At 45.1% G+C, this 17688-nt stretch overlaps 1 protein-coding gene across 1 annotated transcript in view; it reads right to left on the bottom strand.

The window, feature by feature from the left end:
• LOC144488427 (receptor tyrosine-protein kinase erbB-2-like) overlaps window positions 1-17688 on the bottom strand; it is a gene marked incomplete at both ends in the record, with an annotated part of 75679 nt that overhangs the window by 41067 nt on the left and 16924 nt on the right. The window contains 9 exons of the mRNA XM_078206500.1: window positions 305-431; window positions 997-1113; window positions 1297-1438; window positions 2135-2253; window positions 3980-4042; window positions 4170-4307; window positions 13814-13997; window positions 14649-14800; window positions 16039-16123. Of these exons, the coding sequence (XP_078062626.1) occupies window positions 305-431; window positions 997-1113; window positions 1297-1438; window positions 2135-2253; window positions 3980-4042; window positions 4170-4307; window positions 13814-13997; window positions 14649-14800; window positions 16039-16123 (1127 nt within the window). The remainder of the gene's footprint in view (window positions 1-304; window positions 432-996; window positions 1114-1296; window positions 1439-2134; window positions 2254-3979; window positions 4043-4169; window positions 4308-13813; window positions 13998-14648; window positions 14801-16038; window positions 16124-17688) is intronic.

The raw sequence follows: 17688 nt of genomic DNA, 5'->3' as shown, positions 1-17688 counted from the left end.
GCAAGTTAGCCAGTGGCCATGCTAAATTCTCCCTCAGTGTACCCGAACAGGCGGCGGAATGTGGCGACGAGGGGATTTTCACAGTAACTTCATTGCAGTGTAATTGTAAGCCTACTTGTGACTAATAAATAAACTTTAAACTTTTACGCATTTAAGTTAATGCAAACATGTAAGGTCTTGGAAGGTCGACACTGAAGAAAGAGTTTGTGCCTAAGCAGCTCATTACTGGAGCGAGCAAGTGAATATTCAGAGTCAGAGAATGGAATTCGAGGAGGGATTGGGGTTGGCAGTGGGCAGCACTCACCCAGAAAAGGTCTCAGCAAGAAACACCAAGCTTCCGAAGATCTTGGTGCAGCCAGTGAAGGAATCGATGTTGTTAGAGTTCACAGCCCACTCGCCCTTCAGACTGTTTACACCCAAACCGTTACACACTGCAAGACAAGACAACTCAGCAAGGAACAAGCAGAGAAGCAGCCAGCAACAAACAATGTCAAACACACACATCATATTGGCTTGTGTCCAGAAAATGAAACTCATCAACTTGACAGAGGCCTGGTTCATAGGCCTGCTGAAGCCAGTCACTGAGCACACCCAGCCAGTGGGGAACCACAGCAGTAATCAGATTTCCTTTCCGACTTCCCACAGTTTCTCAGTGATCTGGAGGTGGCCAGTCCCAGTCTGAATCTGCACCCTGCTGCTGGGTAGAATCCAGACCCTGTCATACCGCAGGACCAAGAACATGCTTTATGAATGAACCCAAGCTCATCCTCACCATTCAAAGTGGATGAGGGTTAAATGTGGGCGCATTGTTTACACGTCGCTAACAAAACCAGAGTCACAGCCCACGGGAACCACATGTCTCCCCACACTCATCAGGAGTTGGAGAATTAATGAATCTTTAGGATGACCATTCTCTCACCCCATCATCCCTCAGCTGGTAGGAAGAGCACAGAGCAGAAGCTGTTATCCACTCACCTCTTGTCACTCAATACTGACCTTTGGGACAGGGGCCATTGCACTTCTCACATTTCTGTTCATCCCCCTTGTTCACTTCCTTGGTGTCATTTGGACAGTTCAGAGTGCATGAACCCACATTATTCGCTAAGTAATTGCCTGCGAGAGTGACACAGAATAGGAGAAGGGAGTGAGGGAGGAGGAAAAAGTGTGTTTGGGACGGGGAGGGGGGGGGTCGGGGGGAGTGGGAGAAAGGAGATATATTACAACAGTGTTAAAGATAAATTTACAGAGGAATAAAGAAGGAATTAAAAACACAGGAAAGGTACAGCAGGATCTTACGTGGACACTTCTTGACACAGCTGGCTCCAAAGATGTACGTTCCCTCGGGATTGGGTTCCATCTGATAGGTGTGAGCATTGTAGGTGTTGAGTGGTGGGCAGTCTCCCCGACACGTTCCACTGTTGCTGAAATGGTAACAGGCCTGGAGGAGAAGACATAGTCAGATCAGCCACATACCAGGAGAATCCTAATCAGAGACGAGAGCTAGTGTTGTGCACAGCATCCAGGACAGGATCACAGGGTTAAAGACATAAGAAGTAGCTCAAAATTTACACTCATTTCTTCATCTTACACACTACTCCCATGGCTCAGAGGCAGCAATTCCACCTCTGCATCACAACGTGCAGGCAAGCCCGAGCTCCGACGTCGGGGCCCCGAGCTCCAGACGTCGGGGCCCCGAGCTCCAGACGTCGGGGCCCCGAGCTCCAGACGTCGGGGCCCCGAGCTCCAGACGTCGGGGCCCCGAGCTCCAGACGTCGGGGCCCCGAGCTCCAGACGTCGGGGCCCCGAGCTCCAGACGTCGGGGCCAGAGGACAGCAGTGCTCCAGTCCTGTTGTTTGAATATCTAGTGGGATCATCGCCCACATCCCCCTATCCACCATCATACTCTGTGTGAGAATCTTTCATAACCTCCATCCGTGCAGAACTAACCAACCTATCACTGCAATAAAGTTGGTTGCAGCCTCTGAGAGCTCATGTTGCAATGTACTAAACTGTTGGTCAGCATGTGGATTCTTATACAGCTCCCCCAGAGAAGAAAGTGATGATAAGACCATGGCGTTCCGCTAAAGAGCGAATCTACCTGCTGTTTCTGGTGTATCTCCAGGTGTGCACATACCAAGCAGTCAGTGTCCTTTGGTCCAGTGCAGCCTGCGGCACACTGGCTGTGGCAACAATCGGTCGGGTCTCGTCCTTTACACCGAGTCAGACATTCAGTGGCACAGATCTTCCGAGTCACTAAAACACAAAAACATGAAGTGTTCAAAGTACCAAGTGTGCTGAAACATACAAGCATCAGATTCAAAATAAAGTGCAAACATTCTGTGGTACAAGTGTAATGCAGGACCACATGTACAGGCAATAATGAGGTTCCTCCCAGTCTCACCCAACACAACAACTCCCAATGACCGCAGCAAACCAGAAACTGGAAGAAATGTCCTTCTCCACCCGAGTACAAGTTCTGAGTGAAATGTGGCCTGAAGCCACTCACACTGTTCACTGTTTAAACAGGATATTTAATGTGGAAGAAGGTAGAAAATCACGGCAACATATCTCACCCCCTGCCAGCCAGAGAGACCGCAGACCTCACTCCCTCCTCCATGGATAAGTCAAAACAGTGAAGTCAGTGTCTCTGATGGAGTCAGAGAGGTTTACAGCATGGAAACAGGCCCTTCGGCCCAGCTTGTCCATACTGCCCTTTTTTCTTAAATCCCTAAGCTAAGCCTAATGGCCCGCATTTGGCCCATATCCCTCTATACCCATCGTCCCCATGTAACTATCTAAATGCTTTTTAAAAGACAACATTGTACCCGCCTCTACTACTACCTCTGGCAGCATGTTCCAGACACTCACCAGCCTCTGTGTGAAAAAATTGCCCCTCTGGACACTTTTGTATCTCTCCCCTCTCACCTTAAACCTATGCCCTCTACTTTTGGGAAAAGATATTGACTACCTAGCTGATCTGTGCCCCTCATTATTTTATAGACTGCCTATGCTCCAGAGAAAAAAGTCCCAGTCTATCCAGCCTCTCTTTATAACCCAAACCATCAAGTCCCAATAGCATCCTAGTAAATCGTTTTTGCACTCTTTCTAGTTTAATAATATCCTTTCTATAATAGGGTGACCAGAACTGCACACAGTATTCCAAGTGTGGCCTTACCAATGTGTTGTACAACTTTAACAAGACGTCCCAACTCCTGTATTCAATGTTCTGACTGATGAAACCAAGCATGCTAAATGCCTTCTTCACCACTCTATCCACCTGTGACTCCACTTTCAAGGAACTATGAACATGTACCCCTAGATCTCTTTGTTTTGTAACTCTCCCCAACACCCCATCATTGACTAAGTCCTGCCCTGGTTCAATCTACCAAAATGCATCACCTCACATTTGTCTAAATTAAACTCCATCTGCCATTCGTCAGCCTACTGGCCCAATTGATCAAGGTCCCATTGCAATCAGAGATAACTTTCTTTGTCCACTATGCCACCAATCTTGGCATCATCTGCAAACTTACCATGCCTCCTATATTCTCATCCAAATCATTAATGTAAATGACAAATGACAAATAACAGTGGACCCAGCACTGATCCCTGAGGCACACCACTGGTCACAGGCCTCCAGTTTGAAAAACAACCCTCTACAACCGACAGAAGCCAATTTTGTATCCATTTAGATACCTCACCCTGGATCCCTTATCCATCAATCTACCATGCGGTACCTTGTCAAAGGCCTTGCTAAAGTCCATGTAGACAGCATCAACTGCACTGCCCTCATCTACCTTCTTGGTTACCCCTTCAAAAAACTCAATCAAATTTATGCGACAAATTTCTGACACTGCAACAAAGCTCAGCAATGCTCATTTGCAAAGATTAACAAGAGTTTGAACAGAGAGAACTTTATGGTTTGCACTCAGATTGCAGACTAATTCAAATATAAATAAATTGTAGGGTAATTACTTACATATCTGGCAGTATTCAGGACCTGTGCCCCAGCATGATCCTGATTTACAGGTACAATTGCCGCCTGAGGGGGAGAGACAGATATACAGACAGCATTAAAACAGTGTCCATAACGTTCAGTAACACCTCTGGCACCACATGGACGTGTTGTAGAGCCGTCAATCCCCCCAGTTCACCAAAAATATACTCACACTGCACAGTTCGGTTCACGTCCACTGGTCCTACAAAAGGGATCCTGTTTTTCTTGTCCTGAATGTCATCCCATTGGATGGTCTCTTGGTAACAGAGCCAGGGATTATTGCTGATCAGAACACTCCCAATCAGGATTTCTGTCAAACACACATTGGCATTACTGACTGTACCACAGGCTTTCCATCTCATTTGATGCTGGAGTGTAAAACATGAGTCACTAAGTTCAGCAAAACCGTTAAATGCTCAGACTCTGCTTTAATATTCATTCTTCAGATGTGAGCATTGCTGACAAGGCCAACATTTAATACCCGTTCCTATTGGCCCATGGGCAGGTGTCAGTGAGCAACTGAGTGGCTTGTTGGACCATTTTAGAGAATGGGAATATATTCAGGCTGTGAGCATTATAAACCTGGTTCAGCTTAATCACCCACCCCTCTGAACTTCAATTCTCTGTCCTCCACTTCCCTGCATCTTCCTCTGAGTTTGGAAATCAAAGGTGTCGTTAACCAAGTTTGTGGTCCCAGTCAGAATCAGTTTCAAAGGGAGTTGGCAAATATTCCATTGCATTTCAAGGAGGAATTGAGAAAACAGTGAACTACAGGCCAATTAGCCTAACATCAGTTGTTGGGAAAATGCTGGAATCCACTATTAAGAACATAAAAACTAGGAGCAGGAGTAGGCCATTTTGCCCCTCGAGCCTGCTCCGCCATTCAATAAGATCATGGTTGATCTTTTCATGGACTCAGCTCCACTTACCCACCCGCTCACCATAACCCTTAATTCCTTTACTGTTCAAAATCTATCTATCTTTGTCTTAAAAACATTCAATGAGGTAGCCTCAACTGCTTCACTGGACAGGGAATTCCACAGATTCACAACCCTTTGGGTGAAGAAGTTCCTCCTCAACTCAGTCCTAAATCTGCTCTCCCTTATTTTGGAGCTATGCCCCTAGTTCTGGTTTTACCCGCCAATGGAAATAATCTCCCTGCTTCCATCTTATTTATTCCCTTCATAATCTTATATGTTTCTATAAGATCTCCCCTCATTCTTCTACATTCCAATGAGTATAGTCCCTGTCTACTTAGTCTTTCCTCATAAGCCAATCCTCTCAACTCCGGAATCAACCTAGTGAATCTCTTCTGTACCCCATCCAGTATATCCTTTCTCAAGTAAGGAGACCAAAACTGTACACAGTACTCCAGGTGTGGCCTCACCAGCACCTTATACAGCTGCAACATATTTCCCTATTTTTAAACTCCAACTTAAGGAAGTCTTATCAATGCACTTAAAAATGCATTGTATGATTAGAACAAGTCAACGTTGTTTATTTGAAGAAAAATGTATTATTTTATTTATTATTTTTTACTATTTATTTATTTTTGACAAATTTATTAGAGATTTTTGTGGATATAATTAGTAAGGTAGTTAAAGGGGGACCAATAGATGTAGTATACCTGGATTTCCAATAGGCTCTCAATAAGGTGCCGTACAAATGCTTAATCGGCAAGATATGGGCTCATGGAATTAGGAGTAATATTAGCATGGACAGAGGATTGATAAACAGATAGAAAACAGAGTGGGCATAAACAGGGTTTTTTCAAGTTGGCAGGCAGTATACTGCATGGATCTGTGCTGGGGCCTCAGCTACAATCTGTATTAATGAAATAGATGAAGAGATAGACAGCAGTGCACCCAAGCTAGGTGGGAAGATAAGCTACGAGGAGGCTGCAAAGAGATACAGACAGGTTGGGTGAGTGTGCGACAGATTGGTTATAATGTGGAGGAGTGTGAAGTTATTTACTTTGGTCATAAAAATAAAACAGTAGATTTTTTTAAAAAGGTAAGGAACTTGTTTGTGTTGACGTTCAAAGAGATTTGGGTGTGTTTGTACAAGGAACACAGAAAGTTAGTGTGCAGTGCAGCAAGTAATTAGGAAGACAGATGACCTGTTAGCCTTTAGCGTAAAGGGATTGGAATACAAGAATAAAGAAGTCTTGCTCCAGGATTAGGATGTTTGGTGAGACCACATCTGGAATACTGGCACTGGAGGGAGTACAGGAAAGGTTCAGCAAATTGGTTTTTGTGATGAGGGGGCTGTTTGATGTTGAGTAAATTGGGTTCATAGCCTCTGGATTTTAGAAGAATGAGAGATGATCTCAATGAAACCTACAGGATTCTGAAGAGGCTTGCCAGGGAAAATGCTGCTAAATTGTTTCCACTGATCGGGGAAGTTGAAACATGGGGATTCTCTCAGGCTAAGAGGCTGATCATTTAGGACTGAGCTGAGGAGAAATTACTTCACTCAAGGAACATAGGAATTAGGAGCAGAAGTAGACAAATTCAGGCCTTCGAGCCTGCTCCGCCATTGAATCAGATCATGGGAAGAGGGGACCTGTTCTGATGGACGGTCTTCATCTGAATCGTGCTGGGACCAGAGTCCTGGCGAATCGTATAACTAGGGCTGTAGATAGGGTTTTAAACTAAATAGTTGGGGGGGGGAGGGCTCAGTTGTATGGAGAATTAGAAAATCAAAATTAAAGGAGAGGGTAGAAGTGCAGGTTAATGGATCCGAGGGCTCAGGAGAGGTTAGTAAAGTTTCCAGACCACATAGTAAAACAGAGTATAGAAGGTGGCAGGAATCTACCCTCAGGCAGAGCAAAAAAGGTGACAAGCATGAGACAGGGGGTGGTCAATGCAGGACTGAGGGTGTTGGACCTAAATGTGTGCAGTATATGGAACAAGATAAATGAGCTTGTTGCGCACATTGAGATTGGCCGGTACAATGTTGTGGGCATTACAGAGACGTGGCTGCAAGTGGATCAGGGCTGGGATCTAAATATCCAAGGATATGTGTTCTATCGGAAGAACAGGCAGATGGGCAAAGTGGGGGGTTGCATTGTTAGTAAGGAATGAAGTTAAATCGATAGCAAGAAGTGATATAGGATCAGAAGGGAATCTCTGTGGGTAGAGTTGAGGAATCGCAAAGGTAAAAAGACCCTGATGGGAGTTATGTACAGGCCCCCTAGCAGTCGTCAGGATGTGGGACAGAAAATAAATCAGGAGATAGAAAAGGCAATATTACAATAATCATGGGGGACTTCAATATGCAGGTGGACTGGGAAAATCAGGTAGGTAGCGGATCCCAAGAAAAGGAATTTGTGGAATGTCTAAGAGATGGTTTTTTGGAGCAGTTTGTGACAAAGCCTACTGGGAACAGGCAATTCTGGATTTGGTGATGTGTAATGAGGCAGACTTGATTAGGGAACTTAAGGTGAAGGAACCCTAAGGGAGCAGTGATCACAATATGATAGAATTTACCCTGCAGTTTCAGAGGGAGAAGCTGGAATCAGATGTAACGGTGTTACAATTAAATAAAGGTAACTACAAAGACATGAGGGAGGAGCTGGGCAGAGTTGATTGGAAGGGGAGCCTAGCAGAGAAGACAGTGGAACAGCAATGGCAGGAGTTTTGGAGAGTTATTCGGGAGGCACAACAGAAATTCATCCCAAGGAGGAGGAAACACGCTAAGGGGAGGATGAGTCATCCAAGGCTGACAAGGGAAGTCAAGGAGAGCATAAAAGCAAAAGAAAAATCAGACACAGTGGCAAGGATTAGTGGGAAGCCAGAGGATTGGGAAGCCTTTAAAAGCGAGCAGAGGACAACTAAAAAAGCAATAAGGGGGGAGAAGATGAAATATGAGTGTAATATAAAAGAAGATAGAAAGAGTTTTTTTCAATATATAAAAGCTAAAAGAGAGGCAAAAATAGACATTGGACCACTGGAAAATGAGGCTGAAGTAGTAATAATAGGAAACAAAGCAATGGCAGAGGAACTGAATAGTTACTTTGCATCCAGTCTTCATGGTGGAAGACACCAGTGGGATGCCAGAGCTCCAGGAGAGTCAGGGGCACAGGTGAGTGTAGTGGCTTTCACTAAGGAGAACGTTCTGGGGAAACTGAAAGGTCTGAAGGTGGATAAATCACCTGGACCGGATGGACTACACCCCAGGGTTCCAAAAGAGATAGCTGAGAAAATTGTGGGGGCATTGATGGTGATCTTTCAGGAATCACTGGAGGCAGGGAGGGTACCAGAGGACTGGAAATTAGCTGATGTAACACCGCTGTTTAAGAAGGGAGGGAGGCAGCAGACGTGAAATTATAGGCCGGTTAGCCTGACTTCGGTCATTGGCAAGATTTTAGAGTCCATTATTAAAGATGAGATCACAGAGTACTTGAAAGTGCATGATAAAGTAAGACTGAGTCAGCACGGCTTTGTCAAGGGGAGGTCAGGTCTGACAAATCTGTTAGAGTTCTTTGAGGAGGTAACAAGGAAGGGAGATAAAGGAGAACCAGTGGACGTGATTTATTTAGATTTCCCGAATGCCTTTGACAAGATGCTGCTTAGGATACTGTTAAATAAGTTAAGTGTCCATGGTGTTAAGGGTAAGATCCTGGCATGGATAGAGGATTGGCTGACTGGCAGAAGGCAGAGAGTGGAGATGAAGGAGTCTTTTTCAGGATGGCAGCCGGTGACTAGTGGTGTGCCTCAGGGGTCAGTGCTGGGACCACAAATTTTCACAATGTACATTAACGATTTGGAGGAAGGAACTGAAGGCACTGCTGCTAAGTTTGATGATACAAAAATATGTAGAGGGACAGGTAGTATTGAGGAAGCAGGGGGGCTGCAGAAAGACTTGGACAGGTTAGAAGAGTGGGCAAAGAAGTGGCAGATGGAATACAATGTGGAAAAGTGTGAGGTTATGCACTTTGGAAGGAGGAATGGAGGCATAGACTATTTTCTAAATGGGGAAATGCTTAGGGAATCAGAAACACAAAGGCACTTGGGAGTCATTGTTCAAGATTCTCTTAAGGTTAACGTGCAGGATCAGTCGGCAGTTAGGAAGGCAAATGCAATGTTAGCATTCATGTCGACAGGGCTAGAATACAAGAGCAGGGATGTACTTCTGAGGCTGTATAAGGCTCAGGTCAGACCCCATTTGGCGTATTGTGAGCAGTTTTGGGCCCCATATCTAAGGAAGGATGTGCTGGCCTTGGAAAGGGTCCAGAGGAAGTTCACAAGAATGATCCCTGGAATGAAGAGCTTGTCATATGAGGAACGGTTGAGGAGTCTGGATCTGTACTCGTTGGAGTTTAGAAGGATGAGGGGGGATCTTATTGAAACTTACAGGATACTGCGAGGCCTGGATAGAGTGGACATGGAGAGGACTTTTCCACTAGTAGGAAAAACTAGAACCAGAGAGCACAACCTCAGGCTAAAGGGACAATCCTTTAAAACAGAGATGAAGAGGAATTTCTTCAGCCAGAGAGTGGTGAATCTGTGGAACTCTTTGCCGCAGAAGGCTGTGGAGGCCAGGTCATTGAGTGTCTTTGAGGCAGAGATAGATAGATTCTTGATTAATAAAGGGGTCAGGAGTTATGGGGAAAAGGCAGGAGAATGGGTATGAGAAAAATACCAGCCATGATTGAATGGCGGAGCAGACGTGATGGACCGAGTGGCCTAATTCTGCTCCTATGTCCTATGGCTGATCTCTCCCTGGTCTCAAATCCACCTCCCCACCCGTTCCCCATTTCCCCTTATCCCTTTTTTAAAAATTAGAAATATATCTATCTCCTTCTTGAAACTATTTAATGATTCAGACTCCAACGTGCTATGGGGCAGGGAGTTCCACAAATTCATCACCCTCTGCGAGTAGTTCCTCCTCATCTCAGTTTTAAATCTATCGCCTCTCAACCTACACTTGTGACCTCTTGTTCTAGATTGCCCCATAAGAGGAAACATTTGGTCTACATTTACTTTATCAATTCCTTTTAAAATGTTATATCCCCCGATCAAATCCCCTCTCATCCTTCTAAACTCCAGTGAGTATAAGCCAAAACTGTTTAACCTCTCCTCTTCAACCCCGGAATCAATCTGGCGAACCTCCTCTGAACTGCCTCCAATGCCCCCACATCCTTCCTCAAATAAGGAGACCAAAACCGGACACAATACTCCAGATGTGGTCTCACCAACACCCGATACAATTTCAACAACACTTCTCTACTTTTATACTCCAGTCCTTTTGCAATAAATGCCAACATCCTATTTGCCTTTTTTATTACATGCTGCATCTGCAAACCAACGTTCTGCGATTCATGAACACAGACACCCAGATCCCTCTGCCCGGACACATTTTGAATCTGCTTTCCATTTAGGTAATAATTTGTCTTTCTATTTTATTTCTGCCAAACCACTTATCCACATTAAACTCCAGCTGCCAAATTTTGGCCCATTCTCCTAGCCTATATCCATCTGTAAAATCTTTATATCCTCTTCACTGACTGCTTTCCCACCTATTTTAGTGTCATCTGAAAATTTTGCTATGTTACACTGTGTCCCTGCTTGCAGATCATTTATATAGATTGTAAAGAGTTGAGGTCTGAGGACTGACCCCTGCGTCACCCCGCTAGTTACATTTCGCCAGCCAGAGGAGGACCCATTTATCCTGACCCTCTGCTTTCTGTCAGTCAGCCAATCCTCAATCCAACCCAGTACTCTACCCCCAAATCCCCTGTGACCTCACCTTCTGGATCAGTCTTTTCAGCGGCACTTGTCAAACTCCTTCTGGAACTCTAGGTATACCACATCCACAGGTTCCCCACTATCCACTTTGCTGATTATGTCCTCAAAGAACTCGAGCAAGTTTGTCAAGCATGACTTTCCCTTCATAAAACCGTGCTGACAATGGTGGATTGAGCTTTGTCTTTCCAAATACTCATTAATGATTGATTCCAGCAACTTCCCCACCACAGAGGTCAAGCTAACCGGCCTATAGTTTCCTATAGGGGGCATGGCTTTAAATTGAGGGGGGATAGTTATAGAACCGATGTCAGGGGTAGGTTCTTTACCCAGAGGGTGGTGAGGGATTGGAATGCCCTGCCAGCATCAGTAGTAAATGCGCCTAGTTTGGGGGCGTTTAAGAGATCCGTAGATAGGTTCATGGACGAAAAGAAATTGGTTTAGGTTGGAGGGTCACAGTTTTTTTTTAACTGGTCGGTGCAACATCGTGGGCCGAAGGGCCTGTTCTGCGCTGTAATGTTCTATGTTCTATGTACTTTTTGCCTCTCTCCCTTTTTGAATACAGGGTGTCACACTAGCAGGTTTCCAATCCACCGGGATCTTACCAGAATCCAAGGAATTTTGGAATATCACAACCAATCCATCCACTATCTCTGCTGCCACCTCCTTTAATACCCCAGGGGGCAAGGCCATCAGGTCCTGGAATCTTATCTACCTTTAAACCCATTAGTTTATTCAATGCCTTCTCCCCAGTGATGGTTATTGCACCGAGTTCCTCTGCATTAACTACAGTTTTTGGAAAATTTTTATTATCCTCTACTGTGAAGACAGAGGCAAAATATTGGTTTAGTTCCTCCGCCATCTCTGTGTTCCCCATTAATACCTCACCAGTATCGCCCTCTAAAGGGCCATCATTTACTTTAGCTATTCTCTTACTCTTTATATACTTATAGAAGCTTTTGGTATCTGTGTTTATGTTTTCTGCTAGTTTCCTTTCGTAGTTCATCTTAGATCTTTTGATTCTATTTTTAGTAGCCTTTTGCTGAACCTTAACATTCTCCCAATCCTCCAGCTTGCCACGAGCTTTTGCAGTTTGGCACACTCTAGCTTTTGCCTTTGTGTCCTCTTTCACTTCCTTGTCTCGCCATGGAACGGTTTCCTTCCTTTTACAATTCCTCTTCCTCTCAGGAAGATACTTTAATTGAGAGATATTCAATATCTCCCTGAACATCCAACATTGTTCCTCAACTGCCCTGCCCTCAATTATTTGTTCCCAGTTTACTTGGGCCAACTCTTTCCTCAGGCCTGTATAATTACCTCTGCCCAACACTGAAACTCTAGTATGGTCCTCTGTCTTCTCTCGCTCAATCTGAATCTGAAACTCGAGCATACTGTGATCACTCTTTCCAAAAGAATCTTTAACAAAAAGACTATTTATCAACCCTTCTTCATTACATAATACTAAATCTAAAATAGCCTGCTCCCTGGTTGGTTCTGTAACATATTGCTCTAAGAAACAGTCCCTCATACACTTTCTGAAATCTCCCTCAAGGCTGCCTTCGCAATGTGATTGGTCCAATCAATGTGCATGTTAAAATCACCCATGATTACCGTATGCCCATCTCACAAGCCCTCATTATTTCTTGGTTTATACTGTGCCCCACTCTGGCAGTGTTGCTCTGGGGCTGTAAATTACGCTGACCAAGATGTTACTTCCTTTGTTTTTTATTTCCACCCAGATCAATTTAACATGTTGGTCCTTAGTGTCAGTTTCATTTCTTAATACAGCCTTGATGTCATCTTTAACCAATAAAGCAACTCCACCTCCTGTTCCATCCAGCCTATCCTTCTGGAATACTGAGTCCCCTTGGACATTCAACTCCCGATCCTCCTGTAACCACGTTTCAATCATCCCCAGCAAATCATACTCATTTGTCTCGACTTGTGCCGCCAACTCATTGACCTTATTCCGCATACTGCGTGCATTTAGGTACAGGGTTTTTAAATATGTCCCACTGGTTTGTCTTCCCCTTGCAGAATTTTCTTGTGCACTACACTTTTCACACATTTTGATCTCCTTTACTAATCTGTGATGGTCGTTAGACTGGCCCTGGCTATTCATCCTATTAACCTCTAAGTTCTCTTTACATACTAACCTGATGCTTTGGTTCCCATTAAACATTTTACTTCTTGTAGTTTTGCCCTTCCCTTGATTGTGAACTTTTTGATTTTCCACCCCCGAGGGCAGTGGATACGCCATCATTGAATATATTTAAGGCTGGGACAAACAGATCTTTGGTGCCTCAGGAAGTTAAGGGATGTGGGGAGTGGGTCGGAAAAAGGAGTTGAAACCCAAGATCAGCCATGATCGTATTGAATGATAGGGCAGGCTCAATGGGCCGAATGGTCTACTATTTTATGTATTCTTGTCGAGCTAGGTTTAAGATGTGAACAATCCTATTGTGTTGGTTCTCCAACCCCATCAAGGTGGTCTCTGTTACTGTACTGTGCCCATTCCAAATCACTCACTCTCCATATCTCTAAACGATGGTAGCCTCAAGTCTCTTTCTCCTCTTCTTCCAAACCTGCAGAATTTTGCCAGCATTATTCATGTTCCATGCATTCTTTGCCTCTTCTGCTGATCCCCTGGAATTCCTAACAGTGGAATTCAATTGGATTTGTAACTATTGGCTGCTGGAAGAGCACCAGCTGTATTTTAAATCACAGGTGAAGAGGCCCAGAAATGCCCAATTCCTGCAAAAATAACTCCTGTCAGAATTGCAATCCCCAACTGTCATCCAGGAATTACTCCAGCCTGCTGCAGTGGGTAATAGAGCACTCTGTCAATTCCCAGGATAGGTTAGTTCATCCCCTGAGCATGACTAACACAGGCAGAAGGGGCAGGATCTGTTACCGGGTTTTTGGGGAGTGCAGGAATTTTATCAGTCAGCTATTCTATTACTGATCCCAAATCTAGCTCAAATTCATAACATCAGACAGACAGGATGAGTTTACAGAATTGTGAGACTGAGAAACAGAAAAGGGGAGATTGTAAAATAGCTCTAACCTGTCAGGCTTTTCATCCGAAGCTCTCGGAGCCCAGTACCACTGGGGTTAAAATTAGACAAGACAGCCAGTGCAAACTGATCCTTGTACAACTGGCTTCCTCTTATGATGCGGAGATTTTCTAGAGGAACGTAGTCTACTTCATTGTGTGCTATTAAAACATAACCTTGGACCTCCTGAATATTCTGCACAAAAAAAAACAAGATCCATAAATCCCAAACTTGGAATTTCTAAGAAGTAGAGAGTTCATCAACAGACAAGTCCTCTGACCCTTCAGTCAGTTTACAGACAGTTACTGATCAAGAGAGCGGGGAAGGCCAGATTCTACCCCTGTTCTGCACAGACCTCAGCCAAGGCTCCTGAGTAGGATTCTGTGCTTTCCATTGATTGTTGCCCTGAGCCGGGATCTGAAACCCAGGCATCCACCAAACAAGAGCCCAGTTGGTTATGTTGGTCATCGCCTAGGGATGACTGGCACCAAGCCCTGGAGAGAAAAGCCTCCACCGGAGTGGAACCCAGCACCCACCAGGAGCAGAGGGAATGAACCATCCTCCTCTCTCATTCTGTGCTGCACTTGCTGTGCTCAGTGAGTCCACGAGATGGATTGTACAAATTGTCGCAGAGCCCTGGATCCCACAGGCGGAGGCAAATAAATCAGCTCCTACCAAGACTGTGTCTGGGCAGCAAAGCTATCATGCCCCACAGTTCCAATAGTGAAACTCAAGCTGTGGAATGTTGGGAGATCCCAAAGGGGGACCAGCCGCTCACATCACCCGGTGAGTTGGGGAAAATTAAACCAGTTTTCACAAAGGTGAATCTTGTGCATGTTGACTTACCTGCAAGAAGGATAGGTTGCGGTTCCCTGTAAGGTGGGTGATCTCGAGGTTGCCCTGCACCTCACGGCAGTTCTCGTACTGCTTGCGCAACGTGTAGTAATGGTTCTCCAAACTGAACGACAACTCCAGTTTCATGTCCGTCCCAGGACAAACTGAGGAAATTAGGAACAGAAGACAGGTGTGAATTGCAGTTCAAAACACCCCACACCCCTCAACTGTAACACTCTGATATACCCCACACCCCTCACTGTAACACTCTGATATATCCCACACCCCTCACTGTAACACTCTGATATACCCCACACCCCTCACTGTAACACTCTGATATACCACACACCCCTCACTGTAACACTCTGATATACCCCACACCCCTCACTGTAACACTGATATACCCCACACTGTAACACTCTGATATACCCCACACCCCTCACTGTAACACTGATATACCCCACACTGTAACACTCTGATATACCCCACACCCCTCACTGTAACACTGATATACCCCACACCCCTCACTGTAACACTCTGATATACCCCACACCCCTCACTGTAACACTGATATATCCCACACCCCTCACTGTAACACTGATATACCCCTCACTGTAACACTCTGATATATCCCACACCCGTCACTGTAACACTGATATACCCAACACCCCTCACTGTAACACTGATATACCACCCAATGCCCCTCACTGTAACACTCTGATATACCCCACACCCCTCACTGTAACACTGATATATCCCACACCCCTCACTGTAACACTGATATACCCCTCACTGTAACACTCTGATATACCCCACACCCGTCACTGTAACACTGATATACCCAACACCCCTCACTGTAACACTGATATACCCAATGCCCCTCACTGTAACACTCTGATATACCCCACACCCCTCACTGTAACACTGATATACCCCACACCCCACACTGTAACACTGATATATCCAACATCCCTCACTGTAACACTGATATATCCAACACCCCTCACTGTAATACTCTGATATATCCCACACCCCCCACTGTAACACTGATATATCCAACACCCCTCACTGTAACACTGATATATCCCAAACCCCTCACTGTAACACTGATATATCCCACACCCCTTTCTGTAAAACTGATATACCCCACACCCCTCACTGTAACACTCTTGATATACCCCACACCCCTCACTGTAACACACTGATATACCCCACACCCCTCACTGTAACACTCTGATATGCCCAAAACCCCTCAGTGACACTCTGATGCTTTCATCCTCAGAGATCATTGGATTTGACGCTCTCATTATGAACATTCACAAGTTACCGGTCTAAACAGGTTCCCACCAAAGCCTTGAATTTAACATGAACTTGAGCACCAGTGAGAAGCCTGCTCACTTACCCTGAGAGAAGGAGAGCTGACCTAAGCCGAGGAGTCCACATAGAAGTGTCAGGAGAGGGACAGCATCAGCCAAGGGAGCTATAGTCTGAACAAACATTGGGAAGCCGTGAAGGGGGGCAGTGAGCGTAGAGCCTGAAGCAGTGAAACTGGTTTCCTCCTCTCTAGATCTTTCTGCTATTTCTGGTGGATTCAATCACAACTCAATCTGGGGCAGAAGCACCCGGACCATTCGTGGATTATCCGGGACAGCACTTCCTTTACATGGAGAGAGAGAGGGGGGAAGCTCACCGAGTCTCCTTCCGCTAAGCTGTCATTGATACCTGACACTCACTCACATCCTATAATTACATAACATCTGTTTAAAGAATGAGCATGTTCTGGAACATTAGCTGTCCAAAGGCCAAGGCAACTCCACAGTGAGACTGTGAGGAGAGCCCAGGCCTCTACACGGGACTGCAGGGGGGTGGAAGGGGGAATGGGTAAGATCATGGAGGGGCCTCACTGAGGGTGACCAATGATTTAAGCACGACAGCAGTGAGGACCTGCAGAGGATGGAGCAGGGGGGGGGAGAACAGAGGAGATGGGGTGAGGCAATAGGAGAGGTAGATGGGGCTACATGGGTCAAAATGAGCGGTATTTACATCCAATTAAACATAACAATCACAAGGTCACATGAAAGGAAATAGGGAACTCCAGTGTTTCACTGCAGGAATTGTGGAATCAATTTAAAGGGCATTGCTCATTCCCTGGCCTGGATATAACACACTGCCCCAGATGCTGATGGAAACCTTGTACCTCAGTTCGTCCTGGGACAGCCAGCCAACAATACTACACAGCTTAAAATATAACTCCAATTGCTTTTCCTGTGGCTTCCTGTTTGTCTGATTCAGGTGACACATGGTGCCCTGAAAATATCACGTACCATCCTGGTGACCCAATTAGGTGTCACTCACTGTGTAACTGCACAGAGTCACTGTTTATTCAGAGTAAGGGTCATTCACTGCGTAACTGTACAGAGTCACTGTTTATTCAGGATAAGGATCACTCACTGTGTAACTGTACAGAGTCACTGTTTATTCAGAGTAAGGGTCATTCACTGCGTAACTGTACAGAGTCACTGTTTATTCAGGATAAGGATCACTCACTGTGTAACTGCACAGAGTCACTGTTTATTCAGAGTAAGGGTCATTCACTGCGTAACTGTACAGAGTCACTGTTTATTCAATAGGCAGTATCGCGATATAAAATAACTAATTTGACACATTAAATATCTGCCACTCCAACATAAAGATGCTGATGGACATTTAATACAAATGTTGAGGAGTTTGTGTCAGGATGAGATCTGGAGTTAATAACATCTCCACTCCGACAATCCAGATTGGGAGTGGCCCTAAACAGACAGGTTTGGGGAGACTAGGGGTTAATTCAATACCATGGGAATTTGCCCCTTCCCCTAGAAACAGTTTCCTTTCTCCAAGTTGGGAGACTTGGTAACAGCTGTGACCATCAGTTTGAATCCAACAGGTGCCAAGCACATTCCCGAGCCTGGGATCAGAGCCACTTGAAATCCAGGATCTAAATCCAGGGTTTGTAAAAGTCATCAGCAAACATGTCCTACTCACGTGAGACTGTTTCAAACAGCGGAACAAT

This window comes from Mustelus asterias, unplaced genomic scaffold (genome assembly GCF_964213995.1).
Source record: "Mustelus asterias unplaced genomic scaffold, sMusAst1.hap1.1 HAP1_SCAFFOLD_1555, whole genome shotgun sequence".
In the NCBI taxonomy this organism is placed as follows: Eukaryota; Metazoa; Chordata; class Chondrichthyes; order Carcharhiniformes; family Triakidae; genus Mustelus; species Mustelus asterias.
The sequence above is the reverse complement of the archived record's forward strand: the minus strand, read 5'-3'. Positions and strand labels throughout refer to the sequence as shown.